This window comes from Pelophylax lessonae (genome assembly GCF_965119305.1).
Source record: "Pelophylax lessonae genome assembly, chromosome: 4".
NCBI classification, from domain to species: domain Eukaryota; kingdom Metazoa; phylum Chordata; class Amphibia; order Anura; family Ranidae; genus Pelophylax; species Pelophylax lessonae.
Window position 1 is genome coordinate 297337080 of NC_138771.1, and position 24034 is coordinate 297361113.

The window sequence follows — 24034 nt, forward strand, 5'->3', positions numbered from 1 at the left end:
AAGCAAATTTTATAGTCTCATCTGACCAGAGCATCTTCTTCCAATGTTTGCTGGGTTCCCCCCAAATGGTTTCTTGCAAATGGGACTTCTTATGGCTTTCTTTCAACAATGGCTTTCTTCTTGCCACTTTTCCATAAAGGCCAGATTTATGGAGTACACGACTAATAGTTGTCCTGTGGACAGATTCTCCCACCTGAGCTGTGGATCTCTGCAGCTCTCACAAAGTTACCATGGGCCTCTTGGCTGCTTCTCTGAATAATTCTCTTTGCGCGGCCTGTCAGTTTAGGTGAATGGCCATGTCTTGGTAGATTTGCAGCTGTACCATAATCTTTTCATTTTCTGATGGATTGAGCAGTGCTCCGTGAGATGTTCAAAGATTGGAATATTTTTTTTTTTTATAGCCTAACCCTGCTTTCTTCTCCACCACTTTATCCCTGACCTGTCTGGTGTGTTCCTTGGCCTTTGTGATGCTGTTTGTTCACTAAGGTTCTTTAACACACCTCTGAGGGCTTCATAGAACAGCTGTATTTATACTGAGATTAAATCACACACAAGTGGACTCTAATAAGGTGACATCTGAAGGCAAATGGTTCCACTAGATTTTAGTTAGGGTTATCAGAGTAAAGGGGACTGAACACAAATGCACACCACACTTTTCAGATATTTATTTGTAAAAAGAACTTTAAAACCATTTATCATTTTCCTTGCACTTCACAATTATGTGCCACTTTGTGTTGGTCTATTACAATAAATCCCAAAAAATGCATTTACACTTTTGGTTGCAACTTGACAAAATGTGTACAATTTCAAGGGGTACAAATTAGGGCTAAAACCACTAATCGATTATGAAAATAGTTGTCAACTATTTTCATAATCGATTAGATGGTCTGCCGATTAGTTGACCTGCATACATAATGCATTATTTATTTTTTACATATCAGGAAATACAGTACACCATACATACATGTCAGTAAGTGCCGGAGAACATGTGAATGTGTGAGGAGCAAGGCCTCATGAGGACATGTAGTCCTGGACAGGAAATGACGGTTCGAAAAAGGCAGAAGTTTTTTTTTTTTTTTACCTTGCTATAGGGGCACTCTGAAGGCAGGAGGAGCCAGAAGCATTGGTGAGGGGGGGCTCAGACGAGGAGAATCAGGGCTGCTCTGTGCAAAACCATTGAACAGAGCAGGTAAGTATAACATTTTTTTTTTCATTTTTTTTTTTTTTTTTTTTAAAAAGTCACTTTAAAGTCTGTGCAGGGAAGAGCAGCATCTGAAACCAGGGAAGGTGGAGGCTGATAAGACTGGAGGTAATATAAAATTACATTTAAAAGTAAACTTACCAGTAACGTGCATTATATTTAAAATTATCATATCCATGAAGAAGAAAAAAAAAAAAAAAAAAAAACTCAGCTTTTGTAATGTAAACATCCCTTGTAATAGAAATAAGCATGACAATTCCTCTTTAATGTGAGATCTGGGGTCAAAAAGACCTCGGGTCTCACATCTACACTTAAAAGCAAAAGAAAAGAAAAAGAAAAAAAAAATGGGTCCTTTACGGCCGTTGAGAGGAAGCGATGTACGAGGTCGCTCCAGTCCCTCAAGGCCATAGAGTCGAGTGGGGGGCCATCTTGCCCTCACTCGACTTCCTGCCTAGGACCTGAAAGGACCGGATCGTTTTCCCTGCTACTGATGGCTCCGGTAAGTGGGGAAAATGACCGAGAAGCAGCTGCTCCTTCGAATGTTCCTGTCACTGTGGTCATAAACCAATGTCGATTTGACCCCACTAATGATTAGAAAAACAAAAAGAACGTTCTTAAAATGAAAATTTTTTTTGAAGGAAGTCATTGTTTTTGTATGGCCAGCATAAATGACAGCAGGCACAGGTAGCGTTTATCAAGTCACTTTCCTATGACAAGGGAGTGTGTAATACATATTATGCTACAGTTCTGTCTGAAAATCGGCAAAAGTCTTTAATTTTTTTGTCCTTTAACCGCTTCCTTACCGTTGGACGTCGTATATGACATCTTGGACTTTAAGTGGGGATATTTTAATGATGCCTGCTGCTGCAGGCCTCATTCAGATATTTTTTTAGCTGGAGAATTACTGCACCATAAGAACGCTCATAGCGGCTTTTCAGCTGCTAGATTGTTCTTACAGGTGGTTCCTCCCCCCCCCCCTCCTCCTGCCAGCCTCTGGTGCTTCTACCGGCTCACCTGTGCAATCAGCGAGCCAGAGAAGGAATCTGCCGGCAGTGGAAGTGCAATATAGAGAATACCGTGGACCAGACGGTCCCCAGCAGTCTCTAATGGCGCTTTTCCACTGCATGGAACCGAACGGTTCGGCTCGCTTTTGTGCTTTTCCACTGCTGGTACCGCATGGTATGGTGTAGGAACGGTTCGGTACAGTACGGCGGCGCTTTTCCACTGCATGGAACCGAAGGGTACAGCTCTCAAAAACAGTACCACCTCGATTGTGGTTCCAAGAGGTACCATACCCGGTACCATATCCCACAATCCTTTGCATGCAGTCACTACTAGCCACTGATTGGTCAGAGAATCCCACCCACTTAACTTTAGTACTACTTTAGTGGAAAAGCAAACCGTACCGTACCGAACCGTTTCAACACCGTACCATGCGGTACCAGCAGTGGAAAAGCAAACCGGGCCAAGCAGGGCCAAGTAGAGCCGAGCCGGTACTTGCAGTGGAAAAGTGCCATAACTCTCGGATGCCCAGGCACGACGTTATGATGTCACGCCCGGCCAGTGGCGGACTGACCCATCAGGCACTCGGACACTGCCCGAGGACCCGGGCCAGTAGGGGGCCCCGTCCATGTTGCCAGCCATCCATAAATACAGGGATGTCAGCTGTAGTTGTCATACTGCTGTGTGTCTATTACATTTTAACAGAACCCAGCAAGCACAGCCCCCCCCCCCCCTCCACACAAATGGGAGAGTCCGGATAGGGTCCGCCTCCTCCTTACCCCTGTCTGTCCATACTCCTTTCAGCCATGTTCTGCATCTGGAGGGGATGTAGGGGAGTGGAAATTTAAAGAGTAGCTGACAGCTACAGAAGCAGGAGGCAGAGCCAGTGAACTTCCTGGGACCATCCACCTGAGTTATCACTGTCACAGGACTCTCCCCCCTCCTGCCCTCTCTCTTCCAAGTCTCGCTCACTCCCCCTTCTTCCTCTGTTATCTTCCAGAAGAACCTGTCATTCTCTCTAGCTAAAGAGTTTTCCTTTATACAGCCTATGCTAGCAGTTTGCCCCACCATGATCCTTTAGGAGGGTTCACACTGATGCACTGTGGTTCAGTCTCAGTGCTGGCATATACACCACTTTACTGCATTTATCCCTATTTTAGCTGCAGTCCCATAGACTTCTATTAGGTTGCATATTTTTTATGTCTTTTCTGAAAGCGCAACAAATGTCCTATATGCTGCATCTTTGTTGCGCTTTCAGAAAACACAGTAAAATTACGCAACCTATGGAAGTCTATGGGACTGCAGCTAAAAATGGGGATAAAATGTAGGAAAACTGTGCATAAGTCAGCACTGCGACAAACTCCAGCATACCAGTGTGAACCCATAGGCATTTTAACACTTGCAGCAAGCAGTGCCACTCCACTAAAATGTCATCTATGCTCAGGTCACTTTTCAGAGGAATTTGACAGGCAGAGACAAGGTGATTGCATATCTTCACTGCCTGTTTTATCCTGAATTCACACTAATGGGATTGTGACATGTGATTTGCATCGCATTCCTGTGCACATCACATGCAATGTCTGTTCAATGTAAATTCAGCTATACAGTGTGTATGGCTGAAATCACATCGCATTTACACCAAAATGGTGCAGGACCCTTTTTTGTCCGCACTGGAATCTGATCACATGGGTGTTCAGACCCATGTGACCCAATTCAATCCAATTCCACAGTTCGCATTGCGTTCTGGAAACCGATTGGGGGGATGTTATTAACTTTATATTGACACCTGCAGCGGTTCGCAGAGAGCAATGTGAACTGCCTGCAATTCAGATGTGATGTGGAAACCCGCACAGGAATCGCTGTGGTTTCTGCATCGCACCAGTGTAAACCGAGCCTAAACCTCCTAAATGAAAATCCCTGCAGGTAATGACATGGTTAATTATAAACTCAACCTTATTTCTATAACTCTTCTTAGGATAGGTTCACACTTGTGCGATGCAGGATCACACTTGTGCGATGCGGGAAACATAGCGAATCCTGTGCGTTTCCTGCATCGTATTGCAATCACACAGCGTCAATGCGATCTGCGTCGGTGTCAATGTTCTCTTAACGACACCCTGAAACAGATTACAAAATGCAGTGCAATTGCCAGAAATCGCATTGCATGGCTGTGAATACCCATGTGATGCAATTCAGGTGCAAGGAAAAGGGGGGGGGGGTCCGTGACCGAGCAGGAGCACGCATCCGGTGGCGCGCGCTCGCTCCTTAGAGACTCACAGGCTAGTGACGTACCCCTACGTCACTTTGCCTGCGAGGGGCTGACCGCCGCAGTATATGTACTTGCGGCGGTCGGCAAGTGGTTTGGTTAAGAAAAATAGTGCAGAGCTAAAAATGTGTGAGTAAATGTGCACAAAGTAAAACCTGAACAATCAAACCAAAATGCAAAAAAATGCAAAGAATCAAAGTCCAGAATGTCCATAAAGTGTAAACTGTGACTTGAAAAAGGTGTTGACTCCAGCATGTGAAATAACTGCAACAAAACGATAAATCCCACACCGAAGGAATAAAAGATGTGCTCACCAGATGGTATAGACCCAAAGTACTGTACAGCAAATGGGTCATACACGCTGTATATGTAGATGTTCTCGGTACCGAATAGGCAGGAACCTCAGCAGCGTCTCTGGATCACAGGTGGTGATGAATATCTTCCAAACCTGTCCGCACAGGAATGCCTAGGAGTCCCCACTCATGGGATTGTGGAGAGGGATAAACCAAAAGGACACCATAGCATAATACCGTATGGGCAATTTATACGGTATTATACGGTAATTAGCCTCCTAGGCTAATTCCTTTGAGGAGGTTATTTTTAAGGAAACGCGTTAGGAGTATCATGAGTGCCTATCTTTTCTGAATGCTTCTTACCACCTGTGAAATTTTAAGTGTATTCCTTTATCTTCCAATAAATTGCCCATATGGTATTATGCTATGGTGTCCTTTTGGTTTATACCTCTCCACAATCCCATGAGTGGGGACTCCTAGGCATTTCCCGTGCAGACCGGTTTGGAAGATATTCATCACCACCTGTGATCCAGAGACGCTGCTGAGGTTCCTGCCTATTCGGTACCGAAGACATCTACATATACAGCGTGTATGACCCATTTGCTGTACAGTACTTTGGGTCTATACCATCTGGTGAGCACATCTTGATTCCTTTGGTGTGGGATTTATCGTTTGTTGCAGTTATTTCACATGCTGGAGTCAACACCTTTTTCAAGTCACAGTTTACACTTTATGGACATTCTGGACTTTGATTCTTTGCAGTTTTTTGCATTTTGGTTTGATTGTTCAGGTTTTAATTCGTGCACATTTACTCACACATTTTTAGCGCTGCACTATTTTTCTTAATATTTTGATCACCATCACTGTCGGTTGGAGTGTTGCAGCTTTATATTGTGTTTTACTTTACAGATTAGTTTTAAGTTAGCGCAGTTTATTCACATATTTTCCACTTCATACAAATTGTATAGCACAGACATCGCATGTGATGCGGTTCAAATTTACATGCAATGTCTACAATCACACAAGTGAGAACCTAGTACAAAGGACCTTAAAGGAGAAGTACAGCTAAAGCTTGTTGGCTGTACTTCTCCTGTGGACAGAGGAGTGGAGTTCCATCTGCACTCCTATGACCCATTTTTAACTGACCACAGGCTATGGCCTACGGTTGGCTGACATCACAGAGCTGGTCCAGGCTGGGAAAAGATCCCAACTTTAAAGTCTAGATCCACCCAGAAGCCTGGATCAGCACCTTGCTTAGAGCTTGGACCAGCGGCTCCCACCCCCTCCACACCCCAGTGCTCCAGTGAGCATGGAGGGGACAGAGCAGAGAGCCATTTACTGACAGTCACCAGCTCTCTGCTCAGAGCAGCAGGGAGAACTGAGCAATCAGCTGTGTTTGATCACTCAGTTCTCACCCTTAGAGCCAGAGGAGAACACCTAGGCAAGTAGAATTGTAAAAAACAATCCCAAACTTTTCTTTTAAGTCGGTCCCACTGTTATGCACAAACTGACCATCACCTTTTTTTGCCACAACATCCTATGTGTGCCACAGGACTTGTTTTGCAGCTCCTTCCCAGGTTTTTCCAGGTCCTTCATGATCCTAGACATGCTCACATTTTGTCTCACTCCTAGGCATGCGACGTTATCAGATTTCCATGCTGCGATTAACTGATTAAGGTTTTGCCACGGTATACGGTTTAAAAAAATGCAGTGGCCTTGAAAAACATCCTGCTTTTGCACCATGCGACTTACCTGCAGTTCCAACACTGGCAAGCTTCCTGCATTTTTATATACATGGGCCCAGCATTTAAAAACACAGTTTGTGTGTGCAGGAACCGCAGGCAAGTCACATGGTGCAAAAGCAGGATGGATTTCACGGCCAATGCATTTTTTTTTTTTTCCTGCAAGCACCTTTCTTTAGCCGAAAACACAGGCATAGCAGCCCAATTGCGAATCAATGGGCTGCTATGCCTGTGCAAATGTGGGTCGCCAACCCTTATACATGTGAACCAGGCCTAAAATAAGCCATAAAGCAGTGTCTGGCCTACCTGGTGACTGGTCCTGGTGCTCAGCTCCGATGGCCTGGTCATTAAGGTGGCAAATCCTTAAGGTCCAGAAGAAGTGGTTAAACCTGCAGGAGGACCAGTGTTTTTCTTTATAAATTACTTTACTATTGCTTTAGGCATGGTTCACATGTATGCGGGTTGGGGGCCCACATTTGCACAGGCATAGCAGCCGATTGATTTGAATGGGCTGCTATGCCCTCGTTTTCCGCAAAAAAAAGGTGCATGTAGCATTTAAAAAAATCCAGTGGCCTTCAAATCCATCCTGCTTTTGCACCATACGACTTACCTGCAGTTCCTGCACTGGCAAGCTTTCTGCATTTTTATATACGTGGGCCCAGCATTTAAAAACACAGTTGGCGTGTGCAGGAACTACAGGCAAGTCGCATGGTGAAAAAGCAGGATGGATTTCACGGCCACTGCATTTTTTTTTAATTAATTTTCTGCAGGAAAACAAGGGCATAGCAGCCCATTTTAATGAATGGACTGCTATGCCTGTGCATATATATTATATATTTTTTTTTATCTATCTATAATCATATAGTAGTCGGTAGGTACTCATTATGAGAGGATTCCAGTCGCGTGGCTGCAGGCGCAGACCCAGAAGGATGACCCACGTCCACGGCGGCTGAATCAAATTCAGGATCTGATAAGACAGATGAGGCAGGAGCGTTTTTGCTAGCCTGTCGCCCGCAAGCCGCCTCCACCCGGGACACAAGGGACTCCAGGATCGCCGTCAGTGCACGGATGGATGGTTGGGACCCGGAGAGCCCCACAGCTTTAGAGAGGGGAGCAGGTGGGGAATCATGCTCCAACCCAGGGGGACCTCACAAAAAAAGTGTAATACACTGCTAAGGGACAAGCCCCACTGTGCTGGCAGTACCACCTGGTCGCCAGGCACAAGGCACAGAGCGATCCTCAGGAGAGAGGGAGAGGACCCCACCAGACTCACCACCCACTTACACAGGCACCTACAACCACCAGGAGAATCTGCACTACACGTGCGGCAATCAGGAAGCTAGATGATCTAGGAGTCAGCACCAAGGGAGAAGGAGGGGCACCCACCACCGAAATTGCCGCTCATAGGGCTACACTGTCATGACCGCCGCTATTTGCAATGGCAAACCACAAGAAAATGGCCGCCGTGTAGGAATACACAGGCTACAACAAAATGGCGGCACCACAAGTCATACAGGGACCCAGAATTGGGAGACCAGGCCTCAGGACAGATCCAGGCAGGACAGGAGGCCCTGACGGGAGCCCCCAACAGGTACAACACCCCCCGCACAATCGATCGTCCGTGGCGCACCCCCCGGCCCCCATCACCAGTTAGCGCCCCGCCACCACCCCAGGAAAGTGGCCAGACCACCCAAAAAAAAAAAAAAAGTACATCCCCAGCGTATGTGGAGGGAGCAGGATGAGGAACTTGGCAGGGGGTATCTGCGGGAAGGAGGGGAACCCGGGGGTCCAACCGTCCCAAGGAAGGGCCCACGTCCTCCAAGGGTAGAGGGGGGAAAGCTACTCACCATAGCAGGAACCAGGTGGGCACGCTCCAGACAGATCCTCCTCTCGATCGAAATGGGGGCTGTCTGCCAGGAGGAACGCTGTGGCTCAGGCAGAGGCCAGGTCGTATGCGACCTCACGAGAATTAACTTCTAGTGGGGCTATTTCGCGGCCGAACTAGCGCAGAGCTCAGGCCTGTGGGCACTCGCTGGCCAGACTGGGGTGACCACTGGATCTAAATTATCCAGACCGTCGCCCAGTCCGGCAGTTGATAGTAGATCTTGTAAAAAAAAAAAAAAAAAAAAAATCCAGGAGGAAAAAACGTTCTATCTAAAAAAATGTTGCCAGGACCAAAGATTCCAGCAAAGAACTAGATCCCTTACTCCTAACTAGGCAGAAAAAGTGATTCTAGCAGGAAGAGGGAGTATACCCCCTGGGACTGCCCATGGGTGTAGCCAGAAGTTTTTTTTGCCTAGTGTCCAACTCCTGCAGGGGAAAGCATAACCCAATAGACAAGAATGACAGGAGTCCGTCAACAAGCGAAAGAGAAATAATGGTAGCCACACAAAATATTGACACTGAGCCCAATTTGGACATTTTCACTTAAGGGTGTACTCACTTTTGTTACCAGCAGCTTAGACATTCTTGGCTGTGTGTTGAGTTATTTTGAGGGGACAGCAAATTTACACTGTTATACAAGCTGTACACTCACTACTTTACATTGTAGCAAAGTGTCATTTCTTCAAGGTTGTCGAAAAAAAAAAAATAATAACACTTACAAAAATGTGATGGGGTGTACTCACTTTTGTGAGAGACTGTACATTGCAAGGATTTTAACCAACTTTGTTGCAGATTCCTAACTTTTGTTATTCTGAAGAATTTCCTTTGCGTTTGTGTCCATGTGGGAAAGTGAATCTAAGGAGAGTGGTTTCATAATTATTAATCAGCTGAGACACCTGCAAGGCTTTAATGAGAAAAGCTGCTGTGCCTGCATCTCTTAAGAGGGGATTTCCTATATTGGGAGCATCTCACCAAAAATGACATTTTTGTTGCAAGGGATACCTGATATCTAACTTGTATCTTATTATTGAGCTCTGGGAAAATCAGTGAGCCAACAACACAAGTAGGAAATGATGTTTCTGGGGGGGGGTGTTCTGTACATTCTGTGATCTCAATTCAACCCCCCTCACGATCCTAATCTGGCATTTCCACGACTCATGTAACAGAGCAGTTCCCTGCTCACAGCTGTCAAAGAAAAAAAAAACCAGCTGAAAGATAAAGAGGAACAATGTATCAGTTCGTTCTTTTGGATCAAAGGGATGAACTTCGGTCTGTAAGTGAGGGCAGTTTACCACCTAAAAACTAAGCCTTTTTCTGACATTTGTTGCTTACAAGTTAAAAATCAGTATTTTTTGCTGGAAAATTACTAAGAAACCCCCAAACATTATATATATATTTTTTGTACAATGTGAAAAAAGATGTTAGGCCAAGAACCGTGATCTTTATTTTAACTGCTTCCAGACCACCCACTGCACATTTATTGCGGCAGGGCGGCACGGCTGAGCGTAGCGAAGAAACCTGTACATCGCTTCTTCCCGGTCTGGGGTGCTGATTGGACACAGCAGGAGCCAATCAGCGGGTCTGATGGACGCGATGTCCGCCGGGACCCACCGAACGTTCCTGAGAGGCAAAACTGCTGTCTGCCTATGTAAACAAAGCAGATCGCCGTTCTGTCAAACGAGAAGATAGAGATCCTGTGTTCCTGCTAAACAGGAACACAGGACTCTGTCTTCCCCACTCAGACTATCCTCCACAAAGTTAGTAAGCACCCCCTAAGGACACATTTAAACCTTTGATCGCCCCTGATGTGAACTCCTTTCCGGCCAGTGTCATTAGTACAGAAACAGTGCATAGTTTTTAGCACTGATCACTGTAATAATGTCACTGGTCCCCAAAAAAGTGTCAATGTCACAGTCCTGCTACAAATCGCTGATCGCCACCTGTACTAATAAAAAAAAAAAAAAAATTATTAAACACCATAAAAATATCCCATAGTTTGTAGACAAGATAACTTTTGCGCAAACCAACATACGCTTACTGGGATTTTTTTTACCAAAAACATATAGCTGAATAAATATTGGCCTAAATCGATGAAGTTAAAAAGCAAATGACAATCAGGGCAGATAGAGGAAAAAAAAAAAAAAAAACATAAATATGAATGCAAGCTGAACACTGAAGATAAATCACTCTTATCTGATACAGGCTATATATTAGTGCAGTGATATATTCCTTTCATTAAGGAGAAATGCAGGCAAAAAGTCCCAAAGAGTCCATAAAGTGCAGGAAACTAGAAGCTGACACAAGCCCCTCCACCAGTGGTATATACACCGCGCTCACCTGAGAAGACCAAAATAGTGCTTTCCCTTATGGGGAAAACCCAAAGACAGATTCCAGGACACAACGGCATATACAGGGAACACCTGATTGGATCCAGACTAAATCCCGCTCAACAGTAGACCACCATGTAACATATGAGAACAACAAGCCATCTAAGTGCCATCTGTTAAAATTATTTTATTAAAAAACCCAAAGAAAAGCACTCACTTAGTCACATTAAACAAGTATGAGCCAGAAAAGCACCTTCCAGAATCAATAGATGAAACGGCGCGGCTGTGGGGATTGCAGCATCCGGCAATCATAAGAGGATTGCAGTGGGTGACGAGCGGCTCCACCTCCCGTACGCGTATCGATTGGACGATACGTGTATGGGAGGTGGAGCCGCTCATCACAGAGAGCACTTAGATGGCTTGTTATTCTCATATGTTAAATGGTATCCTACTGGTGAGCGGGATTTAGTCTGGATCCAATCAGGTGTTCCCTGTATATGCTGTGGTGTCCTGGAATCTGCCTTTGCCCATAAGGGAAAGAGCTTTTTGGTCTTCTCAGGTGAGCGCCGTGTATATACCACTGGTGGAGGGGCTTATGTCAGCTTCTAGTTTCCTGCACTTTATGGACTCTTTGCCTGCATTTATGGACTATCTCCTTATTGAAAGGAATACATCATTGCGCTGCACTATAATATATATAATTAATTCTAAATTGATGAAGAAATTTGATTTTTTTACATTTTTTTGTTGGATAGGTTTTATAGTAAAAAATATTTTTTTCTTCAAAACTGTAGGTTTTTTTTTTTTTGTTTATAGCGCAAAAAATAAACGTGCAGGTGATCAATTACCACCAAAAAAAGCTCTATTTGTGGGGAAAAGAGAACCTCAAATTTTAAGAGCCCATTCACACTAGCACGACTTGTGAGACGACTTGTGTCGCCCCAGGTCGCTTGATATAACAAAAACAATGTTAATCAATCAGTGCCGTCTTAATTGGCATGACTGAAGTTGCTCCGACTTCAGAAAAGGGTCCTGTACTACTTTGAAGCGACCTGTGATCCGACCTCTCCCATATACTTCAATGGGAGTCTCCTCATCTTAATTGACACAACTTGTTATCAGACTTTCCAGGAAGAAGAAAGAGATTAGCCAGGCATTCCCCACAGACAAAGTCGCCTGTCTCTTCAAAGTAGTGCACAAGTCACTTCCACGTCTCTAAACAAGCAAGTCTCCAAGCAAGTCTCCAAGCAAGTCTCTTCAAGTCACGGGGCGACTTTCTGGTCGTGGTAGTGTGAACCGGCTCTAAATGGTTACAATGTCGCACACCACGCAGATGTCAGTTAAAATAACGCAATGCCGGAATGCCAAAAAAAAAAAAAAAGCCAGGTCATTAAGGAGTTTAAACCTTCCAAGGCTGAAGTGGTAAGCAAAAAAAAAAAAAAAAAATCAGGATTCCCATTTTATCCAGAATCAAGCAGTTCTAAGAGTTAAAAAGGAAAGGTAATTTTTAGGAACATTCAATGAAATGACTTGTGTTGCAATAATTTTTTTTCCCCCATGAAAGTTGAGTTACCCTTTAAAAGCTGGCCAACAGATTTACAAAACTGGCTAACAGGTTTAAAGCGGAGTTCCACCCAAAAGTGGAACTTCTGCTTATATGTTTCCTCCCCCTCTCCAGTGCCACATTTGGCACCTTTCAGGAGGGAGTGGAGATCACCCGGAAGTGGGGAAGGGTACCCGTCAAAAACAGGTACCCTTCCCCACTTCCGGGTGATAGCGCCACAGCGCTGTCTCTCGGACGTTCAGCCCCTCTCCTCCTTCTTCCTCCTCTGGGCCAATTAAAAAGCGCAGCGTGCTTTGAGAATGTGCAGTAGGAAACCAGCTGTAAAGCAGAAAGGCTTCACTGCCGGGTTCCATTACCCTGAATGGCGGCGGAAGCAGCACACGAGAGCCGATACAAAATCGGCTTCGGGGGCCGACAAAGCGGGAACCCTGGACAGGTAAGTTCTAATATTTAAAAGTCAGCAGCTACAGTATTGTAGCTGCTGACTTTTTTTTTGTTCCAGAGGGCAGAACTCCTCTTTAACCACTTCAGCTCCGGAAGGTTTTACCCTCTTAATGACCAGGCCATTTTTTGCGATTCGGCACTGCGTTACTTTAACTAACAATTGCACGGTCATGTGACACTGTACCCAAATACAATTTATGTATTTTTTTCCCCACAAATAGAGCTTTCTTTTGACAGTCTTTGATCACCTCTGCGGTTCTCAGATTTTGCGCTACAAACAAAAAAAGAGCGACAATTTTGAAAAAAAAAAATATATATATATTTTCTACTTTCTGCTATAAAACATTCCCAATAAATTTTTTTTTTTTTTTTTTAAAAAATCAACATTTTTTTTTTTATCGGTTTAGGACAATTTGTATTCTGATGCATATTTTTGGTAGAAAAAAATCCCAAAAAGCGTATATTAACCACTTAAGACCCGGAAGATTTTACCCCCTTCCTGACCAGGGGGTATTTTGCGATTCGGCACTGCGTGAATTTAATGGACAATTGCGCGGTCGTGCGACGCTGTATCTAAACGAATTTGGCGTCCTTTTTTTCCCACAAACAGAGCTTTCTTTTGGTGGTATTTGATCACCTGTGCGATTTTTTGATCATGCGCTATAAACAAAAAAATAGCATAAATTTTGCAAAAATAGCAATATTTTTCACATTTTTTTATATGAAATTCCCCCCAAAAAAAAATGTAAAAATCAAAATGTTTTAACATTTTCAGCCAATTTGTTTTATGCTACCTATGTTTGGTAAAAAAAAAAAAAATCGCAAAAAGCGTATTTTGATTGGTTTGCGCAAAAGTTATCGCGTTTACTAACAAAGGGAAAGATTTTTGTTGTTTTTTTTTTTAACGCGTAATGGCGGCGATCTGCGATTTTTTTTGCGGTATTGCGACATTGCGGCGGACAGATCGGACCCTTGACTGACATTTGTGACACTTTTGGGGTTACCAGTGACATTTCTACAGTAATCAGTGCTATACATATGCACTGCTACTGTAAAAATACACTGGCAGTGAAGGGGCTAACTTTTTTGAAAGGGAGGGGCTATGTGTGTCCCTAGGGGCGTGCTTTCTACTGTGATTGGCTGTGGCTTCAGATGTATGAAGAGTGATCAAGGGTTCTACATAGTAGAACCGTATGATCATCCTTCATACACAGGGGAGAATGACAGGCAGCTTGTTTACACAAGCCGCCTGACTTTCTCCCTCTCCCCCGCCTATCGCAGAGTGACCGGCGGACATCGGGTCCGCCGGTCAAACGCGCGGGGGGGGGGGTGCGGGACCACGCGGGGGCGCGCGCTCGCTCCCTAGACCCTCACAAGCTAGTGACGTAGCCCTACGTCACTTTGCCTGTGAGGGGCTGACTGCCAACGTAGATCGGCGTTAGGCAGTCGGGAAGTGGTTAACCACTTTGCCACTGCTCACTAGAGCTCTACTGCGGCAAAGTGGTTCGTTATCGTCTGGCGATGTAGACCTACGTCGCCAGACACTCCCCTTTCTCGGCAGCACGCACGTCGCCGGAGGGTCGCTCCCACTTTATTCAGTCACAGCGGGAGTTGGGCCAGGGGAGGAGCAGCGCTCGTCGGGGAATCGAGTCTGGAGATCCGCCCGCTTGTGTAAACAAAGCGGGCGGATCTCCTAAGTGACAGACAGGGTCAGATTGCAGGGTTCAGCATAGCTGAACCTGCGATCTGTCCTTGTGTCACTCAGTCACCTCCCCCCACACATGTCAGTAAGCACCAGGCATACATTAACCCCTCCCTCTCCAATAAAATTAACCCCTTCCCTGTCAGTGTCATTTTTACAGTAACAGTGCATATTTATAGCACTGATTACTGTAGTAATGTCACTGGTAACCCCCAAAGTGTAAAAAATGTCAGTCAAGGGTCCGATCTGTCCGCCGCAATGTCGCAGTCCCACCAAAAAAAAAAAAAAAAAAAAAAACGCAGATCGCCGCCATTACTCGTTAAAAAAATTAAAAAAAACACCAAAAATGACAGAAATCTTTCCCTTAGTTAGTAAACGCAATAACTTTTGCGCAAACCAATCAAAATATGCTTATTGTGATTTTTTTTACCAAACATAGGTAGCAGAAAACAAATTGGCCAAAAATTTAAAAAAATATTTTGATTTTTACATTTTTTTGGGGGGAATTTCATATAACAAAAATGTGAAAAATATTGTTATTTTTTCAAAATTTACGCTCATTTTTTGTTTATAGCGCAAAAAGTAAAAATCGCACAGGTGATCAAATACCACCAAAAGAAATCTCTGTTTGTGGGGGAAAAAAAAGGACGTAAATTTAGTTTGGGTACGGCGTTGCATGACCGCGCAATTGTCAGTTAAAGTTGCACAGTGCCGAATCGCAAAAAGTGGCCTGGACGTAAGACAGCAAAATCCTCCGGTGGTAAAGTGGTTAATGTGTTTGCACAAAAGTTATAGCTATGGGATAGATGTTTGGAGTTTATATATTTTTTTTTTGTTGTTTTTTTATTAGTAATAGCGGCGGTCAGCTATTTTTAGGGGGACTGCGACATTGCGGTGGACAAATCTTACACTGACACTTTTTGGGGACCAGTGACACCAATACAATGATCAGTGCTAATTAATAAGCACTGTTACTGTATAAATGACACCAGCAGGGAAGATAGTTAATACTGAGGGTGATCAAGGGGATAAGTGTGAGCCTAATTGTGCTTACTAACTGTGGGGGGGAGGGGGGGGCTCTGTGAAAGGCACACAGAGATCAGGCTTTGAGCTTAGCTGAGACACACAATCTCACTGTGCCAGTCTGACAGGAGAGCCACCTGCTTTGTTTACATAGGCAGGCGGCTCTCTTGTCAGTTTCCCCGAAGACTGCGGGAGGTCGGCGGCGATCTGCTGTGTCCATTCACAGCGGGAACGCGGCTCTGGAACCACGCTCTGCCGAGATTGCATGCACATAATCACGTAGATCTCCGTGATTATGCGCAGCCAAGCTGCCCTGCCGCAGTAAATCTGCACGGGGGTCGGTTGGCAAGTGGTTAATAACGTACAAAGCTGGCTAAAATGCTTAATGACGTGCAAAGCTGGCTGAAAGGCTTAACGACGTGCAAAGCTGGCTAAAAGGCTTAATGACATACTGTTTTAGAAGATTAATTGTACTTTTTTTTTTGGTGATCTAGATCTCAGAGCAAAAAAAAAAAAAAAAGGAAGAAGAGGGGCAACTGTGGCAGAAAGAATAATGGGACCAAATAAAGTAGGAGTAGGGAGCAATGGATTTTTACTTCCTGTAGGGGGGGCAGGACTAAAGGCCCCCCCCTGAAATACTGGGGTGAGTAGCCCAGTAAGATGCCAGCTTCCCTGGTGTATCAGTGAGATGACAAGACAGGCATTATGTTAGCTCCATGAAAGTCAGCACACAGTTCTTAGTCTGCACAGAACACCTGCAGAAGTGTGTGAGGAAGGTCAGCGCACACAGTAAACACAGGAGTGTCTCAGCTGCCATGCAACAAGCAGTCCCACGGCTCCCTGGCACTGTGACACCAAACTTCCCACTAAACTATTCAAACCTCCCGCCATGACAACTACGTCCAGCTACCTCCTCCCCTCCAGGTCACAGCACTTCCCGAGCTATACGAAGAACTGAGCACTGGCAAACTAGACAGGTGACCCCTGGAGACCCTCTCACCATCCCATGTACATCCTCACCTTTCAGGCGCTCTCTTCCCCCGCCTCCCCCGGGCTGTAGTGAGGCCCCGAGGTGCGTCATGACATCACGCGATCCGACTCCCTGCATCCCGCGCACTATTACATGTTGCGTGCGCGGGCAGGTCAGCGCCGGGGGCGCGCGGCTATCTCCAAGTTTGGTTTGTGGACGGAGGGGGGACGGGGACAAAAGTTTGGAAGTGTTGGTGAAACGCGAAGTTTTCTTGGGGGGTGTGGTGTGTAGTTTAGATGAGCCAAAAGTTAGTTCGTTTGTGACAAATGTCACAAGAATGTGTTACTGTACTACATACAGGGGTCTCCAAACCCGGGCCATGTGTGGCTCTTTGCTTGCCTTCATCTTGCCCTTTGGGCAGCAGGGTTCCTATCCACTAATACAAGACACTATTCCAACCACTGACACCAACGATGGGGCATAATTCTTCCAAATGATACCAATGAAGGGAAGGGGCAGTATTCTTCCTACTGACACCAATGATGGAACACTATTCCTACCCCTGACACCAATGATGGAACACTATTCCTACCCCTGACACCAATGATGGAACACTATTCCTACCCCTGACACCAATGATGGAACACTTCCTCCCCCTGATGCCAACAATGGGGTACTATTCCTCCCCCTGACGCCAACAATGGGGTACTATTCCTCCCCTGACGCCAACAATGGGGTACTATTCCTCCCCTGACGCCAACAATGGGATCCTATTCCTCCCCCTGATGCCAACAATGGGGTACTATTCCTCCCCCTGACGTCAACAATGAGGTACTATTCCTCCCCTGACGCCAACAATGGGGTACTATTCCTCCCCTGACGCCAACAATGGGGTCCTATTCCTCCCACTGACACCAACAATGGAGTACTATTCCTCCCACTGACGCCAACAATGGGGTACTATTCCTCCCCCTGACGCCAACAATGGGGTACTATTCCTCCCGTTGACGCCAACAATGGGGTACTATTCCTCCCCCTGACGCCAGCAATGGGGTACTATTCCTACCACTGACGCCATCAATGGGGTACTATTCCTCCCCCTGACGCCAACAATGGGGTACTATTCCTCCCGTTGACGCCAACAATGGGGTACTATTCCTCCCCCTGACGCCAGCAATGGGGTACTATTCCTCCCCCTGACGCCAGCAATGGGGTACTATTCCTCCCGTTGACGCCAACAATGGGGTACTATTCCTCCCCCTGACGCCAGCAATGGGGTACTATTCCTAAACCTGACACCAGCAATGGGCTACTATTCCTCCTGCTGACACCAACAAAGGGGTACTATTCCTCCCGCTGACACCAACAATGGGGTACTATTCCTCCCGCTAACACCAACAATGGGGTACTATTCCTCCCGCTGACACCAACAATGGGATACTATTCCTCCCACTGACACCAACAATGGGCTACTATTCCTCCCGCTGACACCAACAATGGGATACTGTTCCTCCCACTGACACCAACAATGGAGTACTATTCCACCAAGTGACACCATTAATGGGGTACTATTCCTCCCACTGACACCAAAAATGGTGGTACTATTCCTCCTCCTGACGCCATTCCTGACACCATTAATGGGGTACTATTCCTCCCACTGACACCAACAATGGGGTACTGTTCCTCCCACTGACACCAACAATGGAGTACTATTCCACCAAGTGACACCATTAATGGGGTACTATTCCTCCCACTGACACCAAAAATGGTGGTACTAGTCCTCCCCCTGACGCCAACAATGGGATGCTATTCCTCCCCCGACACCAACAATGGGGTACTATTCCTCCCGTTGACGCCAACAATGGGGTACTATTCCTCCCCCTGACGCCAGCAATGGGGTACTATTCCTCAACCTGACGCCAATGGGGTACTATTCCTCCCGCTGACACTAACAATGGGGTACTATTCCTCCCACTGACACCAACAATAGGGTACTATTCCTCCCACTGACACCAACAATGGGGTACTGTTCCTCCCACTGACACCAACAATGGGGTACTATTCCTCCCGCTGACACCAACAATGGGATACTATTCCTCCCACTGGTACCAACAATGGAGTACTATTCCTCCCACTTACACCAACAATGGGGTACTATTCCTCCCACTGGTACCAACAATAGAGTACTATTCCTCCCACTTACACCAACAACGGGGTATTATTCCTCTCACTGACACCAACAATGAGGTACTATTTCTCCCACTGGTACCAACAGTGGGGTACTATACCTCCCACTGACACCAACAATGGGGTACTATTCCTCCCACTGACACCAACAATGGGGTACTGTTCCTCCCACTGACACCAACAATGGGGTACTGTTCCTCCCACTGACACCAACAATGGGGTACTATACCTCCCACTGACACCAACAATGGGGTACTATTCCTCCCACTGACACTAACAATGGGGTACTGTTCCTCCCACTGACACCAACAATGGAGTACTATTCCACCCACTGACACCATTAATGGGGTACTATTCCTCCCACTGACACCAAAAATGGGGTACTATTCCTCCCACTGGTACCAACAATGGAGTACTATTCCTCCCACTTACACCAACAATGGGGTACTATTCCTCCCACTGGTACCAACAATGGGGTGCTGTTCCTCCCACTGACATCAACAATGGAGTACTATTCCTCCCACTGACACCAACAATGGGCACTATTCCTCCCACTGACACCAAAAATGGGGTACTATTCCTCCCACTGACACCAACAATAGGGTACTATTCCTCCCACTGACACCAAAAATGGGCTACTATTCCTCCCACTTACACCAACAATGGGGTATTATTCCTCTCACTGACACCAACAATGGGGTACTATTCCTCCCACTGACACCAAAAATGGGCTACTATTCCTCCCACTTACACCAACAATGGGGTATTATTCCTCTCACTGACACCAACAATGGGGTACTATTTCTCCCACTGACACCAACAATGGGGTATTATTCCTCTCACTGACACCAACAATGGGGTACTATTCCTCCCAAGACACCAAAAATAGGTTACTATTCCTCTCGTTTGCACCAGTGTCCGCTCCCCTCCTAAAGTGTGAAGGACAGTAAACTGGCCCTTAGCTTAGAAAGTTTGTAGACCCCTGCTGTACCAGTTAAATAACTAAAGACTTTTCTTTTTAGTTTTGGATAGAGTGGAGAGGGCTTAGAGCACCTGTCAGGTTTTATTGCTATCTGTATATGGATGAATATGGCACACATTTGGGGGTATAGAATGGTTTTGCCCCCGTTCTCATCGGAGTGACTTGTATTTGATTTGACAGGTCAAATCACATGAATAGTCACATCCTTTTGCCTACAATCACACTGTTTAAATCAGTGCAACGCCTACTTGATTTGAAAAAGTAGTACATGCACTAAAGTAGTCACATTTTCTTTTGTCAGTTAGAACACACATCTTTTCATATGTTATGAATAAATTGCCAGTACTTTTATTGAATGCCAACTGTGGATCTTTGCTTCCATTCTCCATTGCCAATTCTTATTGGCCCCTGAGCGCTGTCATTTTTTTTTTTTGTCTTAATCCCTAACTCGTCAGCCACCACTGACCCCTCCCCTTAGCTTTCTCCGGTACACCTTTGTCACCACTGTACCCCTCCTAACTCTCCTCTGCACACTTTTGTCACCACTGTACCCAACAGCACAATAAAATTCTTGCCACCATCCAGGTAGTAGGGTTGCCACCTGCCCGCAATTAGCTTCAGGACTCACACTGCCCAGATCTTTCCCGCAGCCAGACCGCCCTCCTCTGTTATTGACAGCAGCATGCAATATAAACAACACAAAGCATGCTGTGCTGCTATGTGGGCAGTGCTGCTAGAGCGTACTTTTATAGAAGCTCACAGCAAGGTTTGGTGTTTTGTGTATTCCAAGTATTGTGCTTTTCCCTTAATGTGATATTTATTAAATGTGCCCTGTCCCCTTTAAGATTCACACACATAAGATGAATGACCTAAATACATAAAAAAAAATGTTTTCTAAAAAATAAACATCAATTGCAAAATAACATGTTATCCGAAGACCGACACCCAAAAAATGCCGGGATCTGTCTGCTACTGATGAGGGATGACCTCACTCCTGCTTGTGCACGTAAGTCAGGGCCGTCTTTAAGGCAGGGCAAAAGGGGGCACCTGCCCAGGGCCCTGTCAATGTTGAGGGGCCCAACATCCTAACAATCCATCCTTGTTACATAGTGCAGCTGCAGGGAAAGGGAATTAGTAAGCGGCAGTGTCCTTGGCTGACAGCGGGAGCTGGCCGAGTGGAGAGACATACTGACAAGCAGTGGAATTGGCCAGAGGAGTGAGAGAGGATCGCTATGAGGAGGCAATGACATAGGCGGCATGGATGAACAGAAAGTCGGTGGGAGGCAGGAGTTACATCCGAATGAGAACGTGTGCTTGGCTTTTCATGACCTTTCTCTGCCCCTCTGCTTGCTGTTAACATCACCAGCCCCGCATGTACATAACACCCATCAGTCGGCCGGCACGGATGAGCGGACAGCTGGTATGTTTTGTGATTACCAATCTGAATGAGCTAGTTTACCCTGCTGTATTGAACTTTCACTGCTTTAGCCACTAAATTATCACTTATCTGCCTCTCTGCTTGCTATGCTCATTGACAGTACTGTTTTGAATGTTTTCCTGGTCGGCTTCATTAACCCCATCTTTTCTACCACATAATAATTTCTGCTGCAAGGGAAAACTTCTACTCTGGCAAGGGGACTGTTGTGTGTTTGTAGCATATTCTATCTAGCAACCAATTAGTTAGCAGTAATGATGTGCAGTAACCTGTAGCAACCAATCAGCAGTAATGATGTATAGTAATCTCTAGCCACCAATCAGGACAGTACTGATATGTAGTAACCTCTAGCAACCAATCAGTAAGTGGTAATATGCAGTAATCTCTAGTAGCCAACCAGTTTACAGTAATGATCAGTAACCGCTAGCAACCAGTGAGCAGTAATGATGTACAGTAACCTCTAGCAACCAATCAGCAGTAATGATATGCAGTAACCTCTAGCAATCAATCAATGAGTGGTAATAATATGCTGTAATCTCTAGCAGCCAATCATTTTGCAGTAATGATGTGCAGTGATCACTAGCAACCAATCAGTGAGCAATCACTGCCTTATCTGCTGCAGTAAACTGATTTTGAGTTTAGCTACTATTTATTGTATCTCTCAGAGCAGGTGGAGAGCAAAATTGCATTGGCATGGTGGGAGCTGGGGGGGAGGGGGACCCAATAAATTGCTTGCCCAGGGTCCAATCAATGGTAAAGACGGGCCTGACGTAAGTCATTTGTTCCTGAAAACTGGCACTGTGTTGTAAATGAAAATGGAGCTGGGCATGCGCAGCTTTTTGTACTTTTTGTACTTTTGCAGAGGATTACAAACAAGCAGGTACGTTTATTGCAGAGGAGACATTGCATATCTGTGATACAGAGCCGGCCTGTTCACAATTTTTTACCTTTAGTTCTGCTATAAGTATAACTCAGCATCGCATGGCTGTGCAATTGTCAGTTAAAGTAACACAGTGCCGTATTGCAATAAATTGCCAGGTCATGAAGGGGAGTAAATCTTCCGGAGGGCGAGTGGTTAAAGAGTAACTCAACTTTTGTTGAGAAAAAACATTCCCCTCTGGGTGATCTATATACTTTGCAAGGATTATAGCAACCTTTGTTGCAGATTCCTACCTTTTGGTATTCTGAAGAAATCCCTCTGTTTCTCTGTGCCCATGTAGGAAAGTGAGTATAATGGAAGTGATTTCATAATTATCAATCAGCTGTGAACCTACAGAGCACTAATGAGGAAATCTGCTGGGCCTGCATCCCTTTAGACGTGTTCCTGTTGGCAGTATCCCACCAAAAATTAAATTTTTGTTGCAGGGGGATGCCTGAAATCTGACTTGTATCTTAGTGCAGACTTATGGGAAAATTAGTGAGCCAATCACACAAGCAGGAAATGATGTTTCTTGAGGGTGTTTTGTACACATTCTTACATAGTAGTTGAGGTTGAATAAAGACAACAGTCCATCCGGTTCAACCTGTGTAGGTGTGTGTGGACGTATTCATTTCACATACCCCTGAATGTTTTGATCTTGGAGATCTTGATAGGTATTTCTGGCCAGCTCAGTAGATTGCTTTAAAGAAGACCTGGATTCTTTCCTAAATGTACATAATATGACTGGACACTAACATTTATAGGTAAAGTTGATGCAGGGAATATCCGATTGCCTCTGTGGGGATCAGGAAGGATTTTTTCCCCTGCTGTAGAAAATTGAATCATGCTTTGCTGGGGTTTTTCGCTTTCCTCTGGATCAACTGTGGGTATAGGATTGTGTATATGGGATTGTATGATTATTTTATTTTTTTAAGTGGTTGAACTAGATGGACTCTTTCTTTTTTCAACCTGACTAACTATGTAACTGTGTAACTCCGTAACTATAAACTGTCAGAAAAGGCTTGGCACTGGAATCTCATGAGTCATTAATACAAGATTCCATATACTGTATAAATCACACATACAAAATGCTTTCACTACAAACACCAACCAGGACTGTATGGGAGACACATACTATATGTGTTTTATTAAAGGAACCCTTATAGATTGGTGCCCATAAAAATAAAAATAAAAAACTTCACTGCACAAATAGATTCTCTTTGAGAAAACTAAAAATGTGCCATAAAAAGATAGTAGCCCAAGCTATAGGAATGCAACTTGTGACAGGAAGTCAGGTAAATCTGGGGATGTAGTCACAGAGAGGAGACACATTCCCACCTGGTTTGGAAAGTTCACCAATTACTATAGGGTGTCGCCTGCCAAAGGCAGCAGGAAGGTGTAAAGAAGTTGAAAGGCCTTCAGCCGTTCGGAATGAGGAAATGAAGGCCTCTATAATTTGTCCAGAGGAAGTCTATGGATTGCTGCCTCCTGTCGCCGTGTGGGCTGGGAGAGGAGGACAGACAGATGTGTGCCTCCCGACGCTGAGGAAGCCTGGGAGAAGGACTGCTGCCTCCTGTCGCCGTGTGGGCTGGGAGAGGAGGACAGACGGATGTGTGCCTCCCGACGCTGAGGAAGCCTGGGAGAAGGACTGCTGCCTCCTGTCGCCGTGTGGGCTGGGAGAGGAGGACAGACAGACGTGTGCCCCCTGAAAGCTGTGTGAGCATGAAGAAGACCTCCTAAAGCGATGTGAAGCTGAGGAGGGTAACAAGTGTGAAGACTCCTTGAAGTGAGGTCTTGGATCGTTTCTAGGGGAAAAGAAACCAATGGACATTTCCTGTGTGAAGGGGAAATTAACCAGTTGTGAAGACTTCTCAAAGGTGAGAAAACAAACTATTTCTATGTGGAAGAGGAAAAGGGACATGTTCTTCTGAAGAGGAAAAGGGGACCTGTTAAATGAACTGTGTTCAATGTGAAGAGTCTGAAGAGTAAAGGGACCTGTTAAATGAACATGTGCTGTGTGAAGAGATAAAACATGGACTGTTGAGTATCCGCTGTAGGATAAGAAAGTCTGCCCAACAGTAGGTTGGGGACAG

The 24034-nt window shown here is 45.3% G+C and overlaps 1 protein-coding gene across 1 annotated transcript in view; it reads right to left on the reverse strand.

The window, feature by feature from the left end:
* The window catches only part of NEDD1 (NEDD1 gamma-tubulin ring complex targeting factor), a 198654-nt gene extending 182065 nt beyond the window's left edge, over positions 1–16589 (reverse strand). The window contains exon 1 of the mRNA XM_082254862.1: positions 16469–16589. Coding sequence (XP_082110988.1) covers positions 16469–16556 — 88 coding nt within the window. The 5' untranslated portion in view covers positions 16557–16589. The remainder of the gene's footprint in view (positions 1–16468) is intronic.
* Positions 16590–24034: the final 7445 nt, after the last annotated feature.